This window comes from Platichthys flesus, chromosome 11, assembly GCF_949316205.1.
Source record: "Platichthys flesus chromosome 11, fPlaFle2.1, whole genome shotgun sequence".
NCBI classification, from domain to species: domain Eukaryota; kingdom Metazoa; phylum Chordata; class Actinopteri; order Pleuronectiformes; family Pleuronectidae; genus Platichthys; species Platichthys flesus.
In genome coordinates this window covers 26318946-26337818 of record NC_084955.1, presented here as the reverse complement: position 1 = coordinate 26337818, position 18873 = coordinate 26318946, and the positions used below count along the sequence as shown (strand labels likewise).

The following is an 18873-nucleotide window of genomic DNA, read 5'->3' as shown; positions in this document are numbered from 1 at the left end:
ATGTGAAGTGATGTTTATTAGAACTGTGAGAGATGAAAGTTTAAATATTAAACACGTGGGTTCTTCTCATAGTGTAGGGTTGTAGTTGCCCTGGTTACAGGGTTTTATATGTTTCTATTTTAATAAAAATTAAAATAGATTCGAAGTAAAAATCGAATCTATTCGTGATTAATTCATGAAGTAAAACTTCCGATTCTGATTTCACTGGAAACTACTTTTACTTTCCAAAACCTGTGTGTCTACGTCATATCCTGTAGAGGGAATTTAACCCGGAAGAGGGGTTAGTTGGGAGTTGGCTGGACCAGGAAACAGTGTAGACCAGTACCAGGACCAATACCAACACTCAGACCAGGACCAGCACCAGGACCAACACTTAGACCAGGACCAAGACCAGGACCAGGACCAGCAGACGGGAAGGACAGACAACGTGAGCCAGTTCGGTTTATAAAACTTAAAGTGAGACACATCTCTGCACCGTTAGCCTCTTTCAGCCGCTAGCCTACTGCTAGCAGCTCACCTGCTGCTAGCAGCTAACCTGCTGCTAACAGCTAACCTGCTGCTAACCGGACAGTGACGGGCTCAGGTGTGGTTTCTTCAGGGGCCTCGAACAGGTGACAAACACCACACAGTTCACATGGTCCCTGACCGCTCTGCACTCTGCTAACATGCTAAGAGGCTAACAGGGCGTTGGTCCGCGTTTAGCAGAAGTAGCTAACGTGCTAACTGCTGATCAACAACTTGTCACCCAAATAATCGATAATCATCGATCACTTTATTAGACTCAAACAGTATCATCACTTTTCTCTGCTAACACACGATGGGTTAGCATCACACTGTCGATCGCTCATTGATGAAGTTAGTAGAAGCTGATTGTTAAATAAACCTAGTGTTTAATTTCATTTAATTTCATTAGGACTGATGGACTCGATCCTCTGACGTCATCTGTCGGTGGCTGCAGTACAGACCGACTTCACTTGATCTTTTGTTGCAGATGAAAAAATATGTTTTTTCAAATCCTCGTGTTTTTGCACAAACAACGAAGTGAACTTAGTTTCAGCTGAGAATAGAACCACAGTATAAATACACAGAGGAGCAGGTAGGAGGTCAACCATCCAGAATTAAACCTAAAGTTATCACCACATTAGAAATGTTCAGTAATAACAAGGCACGTGAATAACAGCAAAGAGAGTGATTATATATATATATATTCGCTCTCTTGTCAACTTCCGGCTAACTGATGAACTAACGTTCAGTTCCTGTCTGCACAGTTTCCAGTTCCTTTTAAATTCTGCATGATTGCTCCTTTCAGTTTGGAATCTCACACAAGATGGCTGACCCCGTGCAGGCCATGTCCCAGTGCACTACTGGGGGATCGAACCCACAGTCTCACTGCAGCTGGCGCGCCTGGCCATGTTTTAGGGTCACGTCACAATGTCGAACCCGCGTGCATCACGTCACCGCGGCTCAGAACGACTTAAGGTCGAACGCACCTGTTGTCACATAAGATCCTCTACGTTTCAAATTTCATGTGAACTGGACTCTGAGTAAATCAACCAGCAACGGATTTTATTAATTAACGTGATTTCATCAAACAAAAGAAAATGTACGTGGATTTCGCTCGTTTTAAAGACGATGCAGAAAATCGTCTTTAAAACGACTGATGCTAACAATCGTTTCAGTTCATTTTTCTTTATTAGAGTCTGATCAATAACCTACTAGTTATTTCACTTCCATGAACAAGAACCTTAAAACTCAAAAAGTGTCTGTTATTTGTGCAGTAGAAGACGAAGATGAGCGGAGGAGTGAACAGCATCGATGCGGTGAAGAAGAAGATCAAGGTTCTGCAGGATCAGGCAGAGGAGGCCGAGGAGAGAGCGGAACGACTGCAGAAGGAGGTGGAGAAGGAGAAGAGGAGCAGAGAGGAGGTACAAGCACCTGTACAGGTGGCGGGGGTTCTGTCAGGTTCACCCGGCGTTGCTCCTTTTTGACCGTAGTGGAACTGGTGCTTGGGCTGGTTGGGAGTTATGAAAACCTTTAAGAACCAAGTTAGCTTTTCCATGTGCCAGAGCAGCCTTAGAGGCTCCTCTTTACGCTGGAGTGACTCCCTCACCTGAATATTGAGGAGGATTTGAGTCTGTGTTCTTCTATGAGGGCAGTTTGTGTTTCAGTATCCAAAGGACACTCCGGCATGCAGACTGGGATCAAACCACCGACCTTCTGGTTGGAGGCCGACCTCTCTAAGTCAGCAAGGCTCCAAGCTTTGTTGTGTCTTATATAAAACATGGCCGCAGGCGGGGGGGGGGGGGGGGGTAACAGCAGGGCAACTGTGGGTAATCTCTGGCCATAGCGAACTGTCACCATATTGGGGGACAGTGGGTGAAGTTCTGTCTCGACTGTGACATCTGAAAGGGGGTTTCAGTTCCTCGGTCGCTCCTCAGTGGGCTTGTGTATTTGTGCATCAGGTTTGTTCAGATGCCACAAATATCTGACAAAGAATGTTGTGAATGTCAGGTGAGTCTGTACTAAGGTAACAAGCAGCCTCTGATGACACTCTGATGACACAGGGTTGATGGGTCAGCTCACTGTGGCTGTGTGTCCCTGTGCTGTGACTTGCAGGCGGAGGCGGAGGTGACAGCTCTGGGTCGTCGTCTGCAGCTGAGTGAGGAGAATCTGGACCGAGCTCAGGAGAGACTCTCCACTGCTCTCCATAAACTGGACGAGGTGGAGAAGGCTGCCGACGAGAGCGAGAGGTCTGCCACGCACCACGCGCCCGCACCACACGCCCACATCACACGCCTCCTATAACACCCTCTGTCTCTGCCCGTCTGTCTCTCAGAGGGATGAAGGTGATCGAGAACAGAGCTCTGAAGGACGAGGACAAGATGGAGCATCTGGAGGTTCAGCTCAGAGAAGCCAAACAGATCGCTGAGGAGGCCGACCGCAAATATGAAGAGGTCAGAGATTGTCTGCAGCCTCGTCATCTGTCTTTGACCTTGTCCTCTGTGGCCTGTCTGTGATCATGGGTCTCTACCCTCATGGTCTGTCTCTATAATGTTTGATTGACAGGTGGCTCGTAAACATCTGATGTTGGAAGGAGAGCTGGAACGAGCTGAAGACAGAGCGGAGCGGGCTGAGAGGTTTACAACAGATGACATTTATATATATAGATATATATAAATATAGATATATATAAATAGATATATATAAATGTATATATGCCTAAATATATTTATTAATAACACGTCTGTCTGTCTCTCCACTCGTCTACCTGTCTTTCTGTCAGTAATGTTCGGAAGCTGGACGAGCAGTTGAGGAGCTTTGACCAATCACTGAAGAGCCTGCAGGCAACTGAGGACAAGGTATCTCCCACCTGCTGTCAAACAAGAGGAGCTCCTCCCCCTGACCTCCAGTCACCTCTGACCTTTAGATGTGCCTCAGCACCTCCTCCTGCACAATAACGCACACATAATATATACTGCTTATTATCTACGTCCCTGAGTTGGAATGATGCAGTAAGACTCTTTTTCATTTATAGTTCTCCGGTGCTGAAAACAATTCGGTGCCAGAACAGTAGGTGGCACAACGGAAGTCGAGCTTAGAGAAGCCTACCTCATGAGGTATATAGAAGTCCACGCTGGTTTATTTGCGTCCTCCCGGCTCCTCACACACAGTGAACGATGGCAGCTAACACACAAAGGATGTTGATGACGCGACAGCTTTTGCTGAAATAAAGTGACACCCAGGAGGTCATAGTGCTTGTGTTATCGTGTCTTAGCGCAGCGGTTCCCCGGTCTTGTTTCTGAACTGCGTTGCTAATTCAACAGCTTGAAGCTACACGGAGGCAGCTAGCTCCCCCCCCCCCCCCCCCCCCCCCCCCCCCCCCCCACAAGCTTCCACACACAGTCAGCAGGGACACCCGATACTAACTACTACCAAGGGTTTGCTTCTAACCGGTCGTTTGTTTGAGAAACAGTGTCATGATCGATGTGGAATTAAAGTCGTAACAGCGGGTTTTTGCTGTTCCCACTGCAGTTAGCATGGTGGCTAGGACGCTATCGCGTTATGACAGGGCGTTATAACAGTATGTGACCTTACACACATGCCGTCAGGGCTCTAACCAGCCACCGTCAGCTGGACAACTCCACTGGCTTAACTCACTTGTCACACTAATCGTAGAATCGTAGTTGTGTTTGGGTTTATTGTGATGTAGGGAATGGAACAGGAAGTTTGAGGTCCGGAAATGTGAGATTCCTGAAATGTCGTTCGGAAACGCTGTCGTTATCGGACCAATCGCAGCCAAGGGCTATCCGTGGGCTCTCCGCCATGCCGACGTGTAGTTAGAAAAATCTGAGCTGCAGGTAGAGCACTCCGAGGAGCCGGAGAGGAAGTTCCACGGCGGTGCCATGTGTCCGTGCTCGTCAAAACGGAGAAGCATAAATCGGCATTTAGTCATCACACGTGAGCTTTTGGAGAGTTGATGGCCACAGCAGCCTCTTGTGGAGGGACTTGGTGTTGCAGTACAGACGAGTCTGGACGGACTGGAGACAAACTGTTGACTCTCTCTCTCTCTCTTTCTCTCTCTCAGTATTCTCAGAAAGAGGACCGGTATGAAGAGGAGATCAAGAACTTGAGTGGAAAACTCAAAGAGGTCAGAAAGAAATATTGTGAATATTCACAAATATTTCAATCAATCCTGAAGTTACTAAAGCTCCGTGTGTCCACTGTTCCTTTGTTCAGGCCGAGAGCAGAGCGGAGTGTGCCGAGCGGACCGTGGCCAAACTGGAGAAAGCCATTGATGAGCTGGAAGGTAAGACTGAAAGCAGGAGGCTGTGGTCTGGACGAAGCACAGAATCGTGCAGTTTCATGCACCAGACTTTGTGATCTGACAGGAAGCCGTGAGTATCTGGTTCCTATTTGACCGTTTGATTCTGTTTTCAGATACTTTGACTTCAGCCAGAAACGCCAACATGGAGCTTCAGGCGACTCTGAATCAGACTATGGAGGAACTCAACTCCTGCTGAACCTCCTCCCTCTGATTGACATCAGGGAACTCGGTGGCCAAATGTCCCTATCGCTCCTTATGCTAGCGCCTCCTGCGGCTGACCAACTTACTCCTTCAGCTCCCCCTGGTGGATGTTGAGGAGTTAGGGTCAAACTCTGTGGCCAAAACATTCCTCCCCCTATGCTCCTGTCCTTCCCCTTTACCTCTTTCTGCTGGCTGCTTTGTGGATGTCAGGAAACATGTGTCCCTCTCCCCTTCTTCATATGTTCCTCCTCTTCTGGTGGGGGAGGTTGTCTCCTCCTCCTCCTCCTGTGATTCCTTTTCTGAATCTTAAGTCACTTTTGAAGTTTCCTCCTCAAACCCTCCCTTCTCCTCTCCTTTCCTCCCCCACTGTGGGGAGAGGCCAGACCAAGAGCTGCTGATGATTGTCACTAAGGGAGTTTAACAGTGACTTACAACCATTCCCTTGTTAACAACTAATTAACTCACAAGAAACTAATTATTTGTCCAAATGTTTTGTTACTCTGATTAGTTTACTTATAATAATAACACAATAACTAATTAATGATTGATTAGAGCTAGCTAATGATGTTTTGATTTTGTTTATGGGTGAATGGTAGCCAATCACAGTGCGGCATTCCACTGCCAAATGTGGTTTACCAGGGGCCAATCAGAGACGCACTAAGCTTTTGTCTACAGGTGACCTTTGACTTGATCACGAATAAAGTCCAGAAACGTTTGAACCTGGAATCCGGTGCCGTCACTGTTTTACTCATTGTAATAAATCATGTCCAGATTTTATAAATTAAAATGTTGTCACTGGTATTTAGATCCAAACTGAGACTGTTTTATTTTTAGTTTAAATGTTAAAGCTTTATATCATAATTCAATTTATATTTCATGATAGTAATAAAGGTCATGTTCAGCATCAGGTTCTCATCAGTTTAATAAATCACAGGAAAAGTTGCACTTACATTTAATTTCTGCATTAAAACATAATGGAATAAAAAATGAAAATACTTTTTCCTTTGAAAACATTTTATTGTATCACACTTACGGCTTTGTGTGTGTGTTTGTGAGAACCAGCTGACTTGACAGTTTTTACATCAAACTACGCCCGGAGCAGGTTCACATCATAAAGTGTCACGTGACCACGACTCCGTGACCGTGCTCCTCGCAGGAAACCTGCTGGGGTCTGGTCAGGTGCAGTGATTGGCAGTGATTGCTGACGAAGCGGCTTCCTCAGCCAGCCTCAGGATTGGCTGCAGCTGCTCATCTAATGAGGGGGCGTCGGCCTCATTGCTGATTATCCAATCAAATTCAATGCCACTGTCCAACCCACACTCTGACTCTGCGTCATCAACATCTGAAGGAGAGACAGGTGGAGACAGACAGGTAAGGAATCAGTCCAAGTCTCTCTCCCCCCCCCCCACACACAGAGAGACATGTCTCACCTGCAGTGAAGCTCCACCCCCTCTTCTTCCTGGTGTCCTCTGAACTTTGAACTCTGACACTTCGAGTTTGTTGAGGAAACTCTGAGAGGAACCACTGAAGGTCTGACAGGCGCCGCGCATCACTCACCACCTGACCAATCAGAGCAGAGCATCACTCACCACCCGTCCAATCAGAGAAGCTTGTGAGGCCACTGGTCATTTTGAGTTGCTTGGATACACAAGTACCCAGACTGGTTGCCATGCTCCTCTGGTTGCTAGGCGACAGAAGAATCCAGGGTCACGCCGTCGTCGAGTTTCTCCCCAGCCAATCATATCGGCCCGGAACCGCTCCTTATAAGGACCAGGGCCCAGCAGCTGGTCCAGATCCAGTCCGTGCTCCTGCAGCACAGCAGCATCATGCTGTCAGTGTGTGTGTGTGTCTGTCTGTGTGTGTCTCTCTGTCTGTCTGTCTGTGTGTATGTGTGTGTATGTGTGTGTGTGTGCGGTGCAGATCTCACCTCAGCATACTGTTGTTTGAGAGGTCCGGACAGACGCAGGACGCAGCACGTGTCCGACCCCAACCTGCAGACACCCAATCACAGCGACTACCGTCATCACGTGATGATTCATAGGACCTGAGATCTGTTCTATCTCTCCTGAACCAGACCTGGTCCTGAACCAGAGATAGAACAGACCTCAGGTCTTTAATACAATGGAAGAGACCGGGATCGAACCACCAACCTCGTGATTACACGTCAGTGAGAGTCTCTTCCTAGTTATCGATCACTAATCAGTCATTGCTCAACGTAAATAAAACAAACCGGAATGACTAACCGCCCCTTTATCAGGTCCGTCACATAATCTTTTCCGGACTTCCGTTTCCCGCTGAAGACCAGAACCAGTTTGGGTTCGAAGACTCGTTCCTCCATCTGTCGCCAGTAATCACAGATCGAATCCCGCGGCTGTTCAATCAGCTGGTGGTGGTCCACAGCGCGTGCTGTCGGACCACACCGGTACCGTAACTGTCCAAGAAGACAAGAACCTTTCAAAATAAAAGTACCATCTGGCTTCTCGCGACGCTCGCTGGGCAAATAATCGATAACAAGACTGGATTGACTACAGATGACGTAACGTGTGAAGTCTGTTTGCGATGAGCAATGAGAAAATAAAGGTGTCTTTTTTTCTACAGGAGGGATTACTACATGTTTTACGGTATCACGTGATCTACGTCACATTCTGGACTGAACCACTGTTGCTCAGTGGCGGGAGGCAGACATTTCCCAGTAACAGCGCCATCATGCGGTGAAAGATTGTTAACAAGGTTAAATCTATCAACTTGTATTTCCTGATTCATTCTGTTTCACTCCGTTTCATCTTACCGCTGAGGTTTTATTGAAGTTTTTCACGCATGACGTTACTTTATTACTTTTTATCTTCCTCCCCCCACCCCGGCCACCATGTTGGTAGGGTCCAGGTCAGAGGTCGTCAGCTGAGACAAAATGGCGGCGCTTGTCAGTCGAGCAAGTTTGTTGAGATCGAAGAAACTTTCAATTAACAAGGTGTGTGTGTGTGTGTGTGTGTGTGTGTGTGTGTGTGTGTGTGTGTGTGTGTGTGTGTGTGTGTGTGTGTGTGTGTGTGTGTGTGTGTGTGTGTGTGTGTGTGTGTGTGTCAGTCATTTCTTAGTTCCTCTGATTCTCATGGACCTGTAGAAGTTCAGTGAGTGAAGCTCTGTCTGTTCCAGGTATGGTTCCACCGGTCGGCGGTTCTCCAGTCCGATTCCCAGTCTGGTTCCCAGTCCGGGTTCTTCCCTGCAGCCGAAGGCGTCATGTTGCCGACAGGAAGCTTCAGCAACAGAGTGGCGTTCATCACAGGAGGCGGGACAGGACTCGGCCGTGCGATGACCACCACGCTGTCCCAGCTGGGAGCTCAGTGCGTCATCGCCAGCAGGTCAGAGGTCACGGTCTAACCTTACCCTAGTTGACCACTGATGTAATGATGATATTAAAGAAAATATCTTGCAAGTTCACCCTTTTAAAGAGCAATGAACTTAGTGAGTTCAGCTCTAATAACTTGTGATGAGGGTCGGGCTCAGCAAGTGTTTCACGACGACCAGCAGAATGTTTCACGTCTTATCACATAGAACAAATCATTATGGTTTTATTTACATTTCTATGAATTGTTAAATCCTGACGTCACGATTGTGTTTGTTGTTCAGGAAGTTGGATGTTCTGCAGAAGACGGCCGACGAGATCAGCAGCCAGACTGGAAACAAGGTGACCCACCAGAACCTGACACAGAAGGGGCTTGAGTGGTCTGAACTGGTCTGAACTGGTTTGAACTGCACCTGTCTAATCTGGTCCGAACCCCCCCCCTCCTCCAGGTCCATGTGGTTCAGTGTGACGTCAGAGATCCTCAGGCAGTCTCTCGTTGTGTCGACCAGATGGAGAGTCTAACAGGACTTCCTGATGTAACACACACACACACACACACACACACATGTAACTGTGATGTCATGAACTCTGACCTAACCTCTGTACCCTGATTGGTTCAGGTGATCATCAACAATGCAGCAGGAAACTTTGTGTGTCCATCAGAGCGTCTCTCACCCAACGGCTGGAAGAGCATCACAGACATCGTCCTGAATGGGACGGCATATGTGACTCTGGAGCTAGGAAAGAGACTGATCCAGAGTCAGAAAGGTCAGAGACTGATCCAGAGTCAGAAAAATGTCAGAGACTGATCCAGAGTCAGAAAGAGGTCTGAGACTGATCCAGAGTCAGAAAGAGGACAGAGACTGATCCAGAGTCAGAAAGAGGAAAGAGACTGATCCAGAGTCAGAAAGGTCAGAGACTGATCCAGAGTCAGAAAAAGGTCAGAGACTGATCCAGAGTCAGAAAGAGGTCTGAGACTGATCCAGAGTCAGAAAAAGGTCAGAGACTGATCCAGAGTCAGAAAGAGGTCTGAGACTGATCCAGAGTCAGAAAGAGGACAGAGACTGATCCAGAGTCAGAAAGAGGAAAGAGACTGATCCAGAGTCAGAAAGGTCAGAGACTGATTCAGAGTCAGAAAAAGGTCAGAGACTGATCCAGAGTCAGAAAAAGGTCAGAGACTGATCCAGAGTCAGAAAGAGGTCTGAGACTGATTCAGAGTCAGAAAAAGGTCAGAGACTGATTCAGAGTCAGAAAAAGGTCAGAGACTGATCCAGAGTCAGAAAAAGGTCAGAGACTGATCCAGAGTCAGAAAAAGGTCAGAGACTGATCCAGAGTCAGAAAGAGGTCAGAGACTGATCCAGAGTCAGAAAGAGGTCTGAGACTGATCCAGAGTCAGAAAGAGGTCTGAGACTGATCCAGAGTCAGAAAGAGGTCTGAGACTGATCCAGAGTCAGAAAGAGGTCAGAGACTGATCCAGAGTCAGAAAGAGGTCTGAGACTGATCCAGAGTCAGAAAGAGGTCTGAGACTGATCCAGAGTCAGAAAGAGGTCTGAGACTGATCCAGAGTCAGAAAGAGGTCTGAGACTGATCCAGAGTCAGAAAGAGGACAGAGACTGATCCAGAGTCAGAAAGGTCAGAGACTGATCCAGAGTCAGAAAGAGGTCAGAGACTGATCCAGAGTCAGAAAGAGGTCTGAGACTGATCCAGAGTCAGAAAGAGGTTAAAAGCTGATCCAGAGTCAGAAAGAGGTCAGAGACTGATCCAGAGTCAGAAAGAGGTCAGAGACTAATCCAGAGTCAGAAAGAGGTCTGAGACTGATCCAGAGTCAGAAAGAGGTCTGAGACTGATCCGGAGTTAAAACGGTTCTCGGCTGATCTAGAGTCAGAAAGAGGTCAGAGACTGATCCAGTGTCAGAAAAAGGTCAGAGACTGATCCAGAGTCAGAAAGAGGTCTGAGACTGATCCAGAGTCAGAAAGAGGTCTGAGACTGATCCAGAGTCAGAAAGAGGTCTGAGACTGATCCAGAGTCAGAAAGAGGTCTGAGACTGATCCAGAGTCAGAAAGAGGTCTGAGACTGATCCAGAGTCAGAAAGAGGACAGAGACTGATCCAGAGTCAGAAAGAGGACAGAGACTGATCCAGAGTCAGAAAGGTCAGAGACTGATTCAGAGTCAGAAAAAGGTCAGAGACTGATCCAGAGTCAGAAAAAGGTCAGAGACTGATCCAGAGTCAGAAAGAGGTCTGAGACTGATCCAGAGTCAGAAAGAGGACAGAGACTGATCCAGAGTCAGAAAGGTCAGAGACTGATCCAGAGTCAGAAAGAGGTCAGAGACTGATCCAGAGTCAGAAAGAGGTCAGAGACTGATCCAGAGTCAGAAAGAGGACAGAGACTGATTCAGAGTCAGAAAGAGGAAAGAGACTGATTCAGAGTCAGAAAGAGGTCAGAGACTGATCCATAGTCAGAAAGAGGTCAGAGGCTGATCCAGAGTCAGAAAGAGGTTAAAAGCTGATCCAGAGTCAGAAAGAGGTCAGAGACTGATCCAGAGTCAGAAAGAGGTCAGAGACTAATCCAGAGTCAGAAAGAGGTCTGAGACTGATCCAGAGTCAGAAAGAGGTCTGAGACTGATCCGGAGTTAAAACGGTTCTCGGCTGATCTAGAGTCAGAAAGAGGCCAGAGACTGATCCAGAGTCAGAAAGAGGTTAGAGGCTGATCCAGAGTCAGAAAAATGTCAGAGACTGATCCAGAGTCAGAAAGAGGTCTGAGACTGATCCAGAGTCAGAAAGAGGACAGAGACTGATCCAGAGTCAGAAAGAGGAAAGAGACTGATCCAGAGTCAGAAAAAGGTCAGAGACTGATCCAGAGTCAGAAAAAGGTCAGAGACTGATCCAGAGTCAGAAAGAAGTCTGAGACTGATCCAGAGTCAGAAAAAGGTCAGAGACTGATTCAGAGTCAGAAAAAGGTCAGAGACTGATCCAGAGTCAGAAAAAGGTCAGAGACTGATCCAGAGTCAGAAAAAGGTCAGAGACTGATCCAGAGTCAGAAAGAGGTCAGAGACTGATCCAGAGTCAGAAAGAGGTCTGAGACTGATCCAGAGTCAGAAAGAGGTCTGAGACTGATCCAGAGTCAGAAAGAGGTCTGAGACTGATCCAGAGTCAGAAAGAGGTCTGAGACTGATCCAGAGTCAGAAAGAGGTCTGAGACTGATCCAGAGTCAGAAAGAGGTCTGAGACTGATCCAGAGTCAGAAAGAGGACAGAGACTGATCCAGAGTCAGAAAGGTCAGAGACTGATCCAGAGTCAGAAAGAGGTCAGAGACTGATCCAGAGTCAGAAAGAGGTCTGAGACTGATCCAGAGTCAGAAAGAGGTTAAAAGCTGATCCAGAGTCAGAAAGAGGTCAGAGACTGATCCAGAGTCAGAAAGAGGTCAGAGACTAATCCAGAGTCAGAAAGAGGTCTGAGACTGATCCAGAGTCAGAAAAAGGTCAGAGACTGATCCAGAGTCAGAAAGAGGTCTGAGACTGATCCAGAGTCAGAAAGAGGTCTGAGACTGATCCAGAGTCAGAAAGAGGTCTGAGACTGATCCAGAGTCAGAAAGAGGTCAGAGACTGATCCAGAGTCAGAAAGAGGTCTGAGACTGATCCAGAGTCAGAAAGAGGTCAGAGACTGATCCAGAGTCAGAAAGAGGTCTGAGACTGATCCAGAGTCAGAAAGGTCAGAGACTGATTCAGAGTCAGAAAAAGGTCAGAGACTGATCCAGAGTCAGAAAAAGGTCAGACTGATCCAGAGTCAGAAAGAGGTCTGAGACTGATCCAGAGTCAGAAAAAGGTCAGAGACTGATCCAGAGTCAGAAAGAGGTCTGAGACTGATCCAGAGTCAGAAAGAGGTCTGAGACTGATCCAGAGTCAGAAAGAGGACAGAGACTGATCCAGAGTCAGAAAGGTCAGAGACTGATCCAGAGTCAGAAAGAGGTCAGAGACTGATCCAGAGTCAGAAAGAGGTCAGAGACTGATCCAGAGTCAGAAAGAGGACAGAGACTGATTCAGAGTCAGAAAGAGGAAAGAGACTGATTCAGAGTCAGAAAGAGGTCAGAGACTGATCCATAGTCAGAAAGAGGTCAGAGGCTGATCCAGAGTCAGAAAGAGGTTAAAAGCTGATCCAGAGTCAGAAAGAGGTCAGAGACTGATCCAGAGTCAGAAAGAGGTCAGAGACTAATCCAGAGTCAGAAAGAGGTCTGAGACTGATCCAGAGTCAGAAAGAGGTCTGAGACTGATCCGGAGTTAAAACGGTTCTCGGCTGATCTAGAGTCAGAAAGAGGTTAGAGGCTGATCCGGAGTTAAAACGGTTCTCGGCTGATCCAGAGTCAGAAAGAGGTCAGAGACTGATCCAGAGTCAGAAAGAGGAAAGAGACTGATCCAGAGTCAGAAAGAGGTTAAAAGCTGATCCAGAGTCAGAAAGAGGACAGAGACTGATCCAGAGTCTGAAAGAGGTCAGAGACTGATCCATAGGCAGAAAGAGGTCAGAGGCTGATCCAGAGTCAGAAAGAGGTTAAAAGCTGATCCAGAGTCAGAAAGAGGTCAGAGACTGATCCAGAGTCAGAAAGAGGTTAGAGACTGATCCAGAGTCAGAAAGTTGAGCCGTTGTATCTCTTGTTGTCCAGGTGCTTCCTTCCTGGCCATCACCACGATCTATGCGGAGTCTGGTTCTGGATTCGTGGTCCCGAGTGCGTCGGCGAAGGCCGGAGTCGAGGCACTCTTCAAGTCAGTGTGACCTTTCACCTCTACACAGCTCCAAACAGGAAGCGAGGGTATCCAACCTTAATGATTGTGTGTGTGTGTCAGGTCTCTAGCTGCAGAGTGGGGGCGCTATGGCCACAGGTTTAACATCATCCAGCCTGGACCAATCAGAACCAAGGTACTTATGAGTTTGATGTTTTTGTTTCCAGGTTTGTGTTGTAGCCTCTGAATTATTTGTTGTTGTGTTCAGGGCGCGTTCAGTCGACTGGATCCGACTGGAGCGTTCGAGAAGGCCATGATAGGCCGGATCCCGACGGGTCGCCTTGGGAAACCAGCAGAGATCGCAAACCTGGCCGCGTACATGAGCAGCGAGTACGCCACCTGGATGTCTGGAGCTGTGAGTTCACTCTGGGTTCACCCTCTTCAGAATCTTAAACCAGTTTTAGGTCAAGCTTTAGATTCAGACTGGTTTCTGTCTGGGTTTAACTCAGAGACCAGAGCTCAGACTCATCTTAGACCAGTTTGTTTGACTCTGGTCCAACATCTGGATGGAGCTGATGTGCATGTGTTTGTGTGTGTGTCTGTGTGTGTGTGTGTGTGTGTGTGTGTGTGTGCGTGTGTGTGTGTGTGTGTGTGTGTGTGTGTGTGGTGTTGTGTGGTCAGGTGATCCGGCTCGATGGAGGAGAGTACGTGTCGATGGCCGGAGAGTTCAACGAGCTCCGCAGGGTGAGTCTCCGTCTGATCCAAGTCTCACTTTGTTGAAACCGAACATCAGATGATTGACAGACGTGAAATGAACAGTTAATTGGTTGTTAGGTTAACGTCCTCATGTTTTTAATGTTTTTATTTCAGGTGACTCCAGATCAGTGGACGATGATGGAGAAACTGATTCGAGGAACTAAAGGATCCTAGTGCCCCCTCCGACCTCTGCCTTGGTACCATGGACACTTCACAGCGATGAACGGATCAGCTGACTCTCTGATGTCATGTGACTCTGATGTCATGTGACTCTATGATGCCATGTGACTTTCTGCACATGCACAGTTTTCAAACAGTGAATTTCCAACATCACATGTTTAATTTTGTCTTCACGGTGATGGTGAGTGACGGGAGGAGGTCAGTTATGGTTGGATTAGTTGGTTACAGATGAGAAATGAAGTTTCCTCCTTTACATGTTCAACTGAGAATTTAACACAATAAAATTCAATAGAAACTTTTATTTATCGTCTCTGATTTATTTAAACTGCATGTTTTTATCGTACAACTATAACCGGGCTAGGGTTATAGAAGTGTCCCCATGGAGACGGTGTTTGTATAGACTTCTCCGTAGAGATGTGTCTTTATGGACATGTGTCTCCACAGAGTCTCTGTCCTCCGAGGTTTTCGTTTCCTGTCGGCAGGAGAAACTCCCCTGGACATGGACATCACTGTGTCTCTGACCCCGACCCTGGGTGACCCCCGACCCCGGGTGACCCCCGACCCGTTAGCTCGTCCCTAGGGCTGTTAGCCTGTTAGCTCGGCTTCACCTGAGCTAACAGGCTAATCCTCTTCCCAGACAGGCCCGAGTCTGTGGAGAAGTTTTCACTCACATATCGGATGATTATAATTTTAATAAGGGACTTCTTATCTTATTAATATGGTTTGTTGTTCGGCTGTATTTTAGGTGTTAGCAGTGATTAGCATATATTGGTGTCTCTGTACCGGAGCTAAGCAGACAGCTAATGAATTAGCCTCCAGGCAAGATACCAGCAGTAATGAATGGTTGTTGTCTACTGTTATTAAAGTGTTACTTTAGTTACCTAACGTTATGTAACATTGTTAAGCTCCTGTAATGTTAACGTAGCGTTGTCGCTTGTTGAGATGACGTTAATACAGATGTGTGTTACTGCTCTTGAGGCTGTACGGTGACGGGGCGTAGAACTGAAGGAGTTTGATATTCTTCTCCTGCAGAAACAGATTCACCTGGATACTGAACCATGGAGGACCTCCTCTGTGGACTTTGTGACCTTCTGGTCCCACTGAGACACAGGAGACATCGATCCGTCTTCCAGGTGGACGCCTCCTCGTCTCCGCGGCCTCCAGCTGGGGACAGGGATTCACAGCTCTCTCATTCCTTCATGCTCGTGTGGAGCGACTCAGACTCTTGAGTTATTGTCCTCAACTTTCTAAGGAAACCTCAGCCACAAACTCGCCAAATACAAACAGTTTAGTAAACTCAGACACTTTGGCCACAAATATACATCTGAGAAGAAGATGTTTCATCGATGTGTCCTGTGAGTTCTCCACTGCGACGCCCAGCGGGGTGTAAAGTACTTGAAAGCCACACTTGAGTAAAAGTCCTAAAGTAGCTCATATTAAATGTACTTAAGTATAAAAAGTATAAGTACAAGTACCAAAATAAAAAACGGACTGGTATTGGACCAGTGAACTTCTGGGGACAACAGAATAAACAAGTGCCTCTTGCGTCTGCCTAGGATCACTAACAGACGCCTGCTCCACCGCTCGACCTCCGGAGGCTGAAGGCCGGCGCATCGTTCTGCAGCTTTTCAGGAGTCGTGCCGACGGACTCGTTTTAATTCATGGTTCTTTAATGGTTGAGCGTGCTGCAAAGCAATTCACCTCCAGAACACTAGGTGGAGTAACGTTTTCTGTCGAAGACGACCTTAGATGCGTCTTCTTTGTGTGTGGTTGTGTGTTTATTTACATCGCTCTGCTGCTCCTCTTAGTCTTTTGTGGAGGACAGATTGGTCCCTGATCTTCCTCCACAGCTTCGTACACTCGTCGACCTTCAAACCGTCGTTAGCCGAGATCCTCTTCCAGGAGCTGAAGGCCATCTGCGCGTCCTCGTATTCCGTCAGTGACGGGTTAAACAAGTGGTCATACTTTCAGATCTCTTCTGTCAAACGCTCTTCTATTTGGTCCATACGCAAGTGAGAGAGAGAGAGAGAGAGAGAGAGAGAGAGAGAGAGAGAGAGAGAGAGAGAGAGAGAGAGAGAGAGAGAGAGAGAGAGAGAGAGCGACGTGTGAACCTTCGCTGCTCGAGTAACGAAACAGTTTTGAGAATATACGAAGTAGAAAGTACAGAAATTTGTTTTCAAATGTAACGAGTAAAAGTAAAAAGTCATCAGGGAAATAAATACTCAAGTAAAGTACAGATACTTTAGTACAGTAACAAAGTATTTCTACTTCGCTTCACTGACCCTTCCCAGCAGGGGGCGTCCAAACGGGCTCCTGCAGTAACCAGGAGGCACTTTGACCTGGTCCTTCATCTTCCACACCCTGAGAACTCAAAGTCTTAAAATCCATCATAAACAAAGACTCTAGAGACAGAGGTCTCCACGCCAAGTCTTTAGAGACAGACAGCAGGACTCTAGAGACAGAGGTCTCCACGCCAAGTCTTTAGAGACAGACAGCAGGACTCTAGAGACAGAGGTCTCCACGCCAAGTCTTTAGAGACAGACAGCAGGACTCTGAGAGACAGAGGTCTCCACGCCAAGTCTTTAGAGACAGACAGCAGGACTCTAGAGACAGAGGTCTCCACACCAAGTCTTTAGGGACAGACAGCAGGACTCTAGAGACAGAGGTCTCCACGCCAAGTCTTTAGGGACAGACAGCAGGACTCTGAGAGACAGAGGTCTCCACACCAAGTCTTTAGAGACAGACAGCAGGACTCTAGAGACAGAGGTCTCCACACCAAGTCTTTAGGGACAGACAGCAGGACTCTAGAGACAGAGGTCTCCACGCCAAGTCTTTAGGGACAGACAGCAGGACTCTAGAGACAGAGGTCTCCACGCCAAGTCTTTAGGGACAGACAGCAGGACTCTAGAGACAGAGGTCTCCACACCAAGTCTTTAGGGACAGACAGCAGGACTCTAGAGACAGAGGTCTCCACGCCAAGTCTTTAGAGACAGACAGCAGGACTCTAGAGACAGAGGTCTCCACACCAAGTCTTTAGGGACAGACAGCAGGACTCTGAGAGACAGAGGTCTCCACGCCAAGTCTTTAGGGACAGACAGCAGGACTCTAGAGACAGAGGTCTCCACGCCAAGTCTTTAGGGACAGACAGCAGGACTCTAGAGACAGAGGTCTCCACGCCAAGTCTTTAGAGACAGACAGCAGGACTCTTCATATCTCATGTCAGAAAGTCTAAAGTTATGTTCATGTCTTTCTGCTGTGACGTTCTTTCTTGTAACGAGTGACCTTTGACCTTTGTGAACTGGGCGATGGCTCCATCCAGAAGCTTGTAGGGGGGAGGGGGGGGGGGGGGAGTGAATCATGCTGACGGGAACTAAAACATAAAAAAAACATTAATAAATCATTAATAAATTACTAGGAACAGCCAAACCCAGTGAGTCCATAGAAACCAGCCGTGTTGTTCTGTCGATGTTTCACTGTTTGCGTCATTAAAGTAATTTCATCAAATATTTGTTTTATTTCAAAGGTTTGTCATTAAGAAAAAAAGAAATGGGTTGGTTTTTGTCTTCAGTGTTTTTAATTCCTTATTTTTATTCTATATTTGAATCAGCAAAGAGCTTTTCAGTTGCTGTTGTATATGAAATATATGGTTTTACTTTACTATACTAAGAATTGTTTTTTATCATATTTAACTTTTGTATTTACTGATTTATTTGATTTCTTTGGAGTAATGATAAGTTGTGTTGTATCTGTAGTTTTATCTTTAAAGCACTGAACTACGTTTGGTCATGAACAGAATTAGTTCAGAGTGAAATCTGTGAAGAACGTGGAGCTGAACCCCTGACGTCTGTTGAGATCAAATCAGAGATTCTCCTGAAGCTTTCCATGTTCAGCTGCTTTTCACACTTTCCAAATGATTTTCAGCCTCGTTTCCACTGGCGCCTCGTGAACCCGTGGGCGTGAGCTCAGGTCTGTGATTAAAAGTAAAAGTCAACACGGCCGAGCCCCGAGTGAAAACACCGATAAGGTTCCTTTGACAACTGATGTTTAACATGTTACTGATGTTTAACCTGATGTTTAACGTGTTACTGATGGTTTAACGTGATGTTTAACGTGTTACTGACGGTTTAACATGATGTTTAACGTGTTACTGATGGTTTAACGTGATGTTTAACGTGTTACTGACGGTTTAATGTGATGTTTAACGTGTTACAGATTTTATGCACATTTCAGATGATTCGATTATCTCCAGTCGCTACATGTTAAATCTCAACTTCTACTAAAAGGAATCATCACGTAAATAACAAGATCTCAAGAGTTTATATCATGTAATGTATAAAATATATAAAAATGAGATTGATGAATATCAACCATAGTGAACAGAACCCTGAACAAAATGATTCAACTCAGTAAAACAAACATGAAAGTCAGGGTTAAAGGAGTTTGCTGGTGAATCACTGGGATGAGGAGTCAACACAGCAGAACCCAGCCCAGTCTCTTGATGTCCATATCAGCTCCATCACCTCATATCGAGCCCTCAGCTGCTCCACCTCCACACACCCCGTCCTCTGTGTGACGGAGCAGAAACTACTCCTGGAGTAATGTGTTTCATATATGTGAGACACCAAATTACAATGGGAAAATGTAATGTTGGCACGAAGAGGATAAATATAAAATGTGTTCATATACACGTTTTTAAAATATACATCATGTAATTATTTGAGCCAACAAATGGGAAATGAACATCACCTCTTTAAAGAATTATTTTTTGGCATTTTTATGCTTTTATTGATAGTGCAGAGAGAGACAGAGTTGAAATGGGGCAGAGAGGGGAGTGACATGCAGAAACGACCGCGGGCTGG

General features: G+C 46.6%; 3 protein-coding genes across 8 annotated transcripts; 2 read left to right on the top strand and 1 right to left on the bottom strand.

Annotated features, from left to right (window-relative positions):
* Positions 1-266: 266 nt before the first annotated feature.
* On the top strand, positions 267-5831 carry LOC133964456 (tropomyosin alpha-3 chain-like). 6 transcript variants are annotated; one of them, XM_062398539.1, is made up of 9 exons: positions 267-427; positions 1779-1925; positions 2617-2750; positions 2837-2954; positions 3067-3137; positions 3284-3359; positions 4586-4648; positions 4738-4807; positions 4939-5831. In XM_062398539.1, the coding sequence occupies exons 2-9, from the start codon at positions 1791-1793 to the stop codon at positions 5019-5021; spliced, it is 750 nt and encodes a 249-aa protein (XP_062254523.1). In that variant the 5' UTR covers positions 267-427; positions 1779-1790; the 3' UTR covers positions 5022-5831. The 6 variants fall into 6 exon arrangements, with proteins under 6 accessions (XP_062254523.1, XP_062254526.1, XP_062254527.1 ...); XM_062398542.1 differs by having other exon boundaries at positions 270-427; positions 1782-1925; XM_062398543.1 differs by having other exon boundaries at positions 272-456; positions 1782-1925.
* Positions 5832-5930: 99 nt separating this feature from the next.
* Positions 5931-7539, bottom strand: pmvk (phosphomevalonate kinase). The gene is made up of 5 exons (XM_062398545.1): positions 7270-7539; positions 6954-7017; positions 6682-6834; positions 6457-6586; positions 5931-6368 (listed from the first exon to the last, which is right to left on the bottom strand). The coding sequence occupies exons 1-5, from the start codon at positions 7362-7364 to the stop codon at positions 6202-6204; spliced, it is 609 nt and encodes a 202-aa protein (XP_062254529.1). The 5' UTR covers positions 7365-7539; the 3' UTR covers positions 5931-6201.
* A 363-nt stretch (positions 7540-7902) lies between these two features.
* Positions 7903-14315, top strand: decr1 (2,4-dienoyl CoA reductase 1, mitochondrial). Its single transcript, XM_062398538.1, has 10 exons — positions 7903-7994; positions 8177-8382; positions 8651-8708; positions 8816-8902; positions 8987-9134; positions 13021-13120; positions 13202-13274; positions 13347-13493; positions 13760-13822; positions 13949-14315. The coding sequence occupies exons 1-10, from the start codon at positions 7935-7937 to the stop codon at positions 14006-14008; spliced, it is 1002 nt and encodes a 333-aa protein (XP_062254522.1). The 5' UTR covers positions 7903-7934; the 3' UTR covers positions 14009-14315.
* The last annotated feature ends 4558 nt before the right edge of the window (positions 14316-18873 follow it).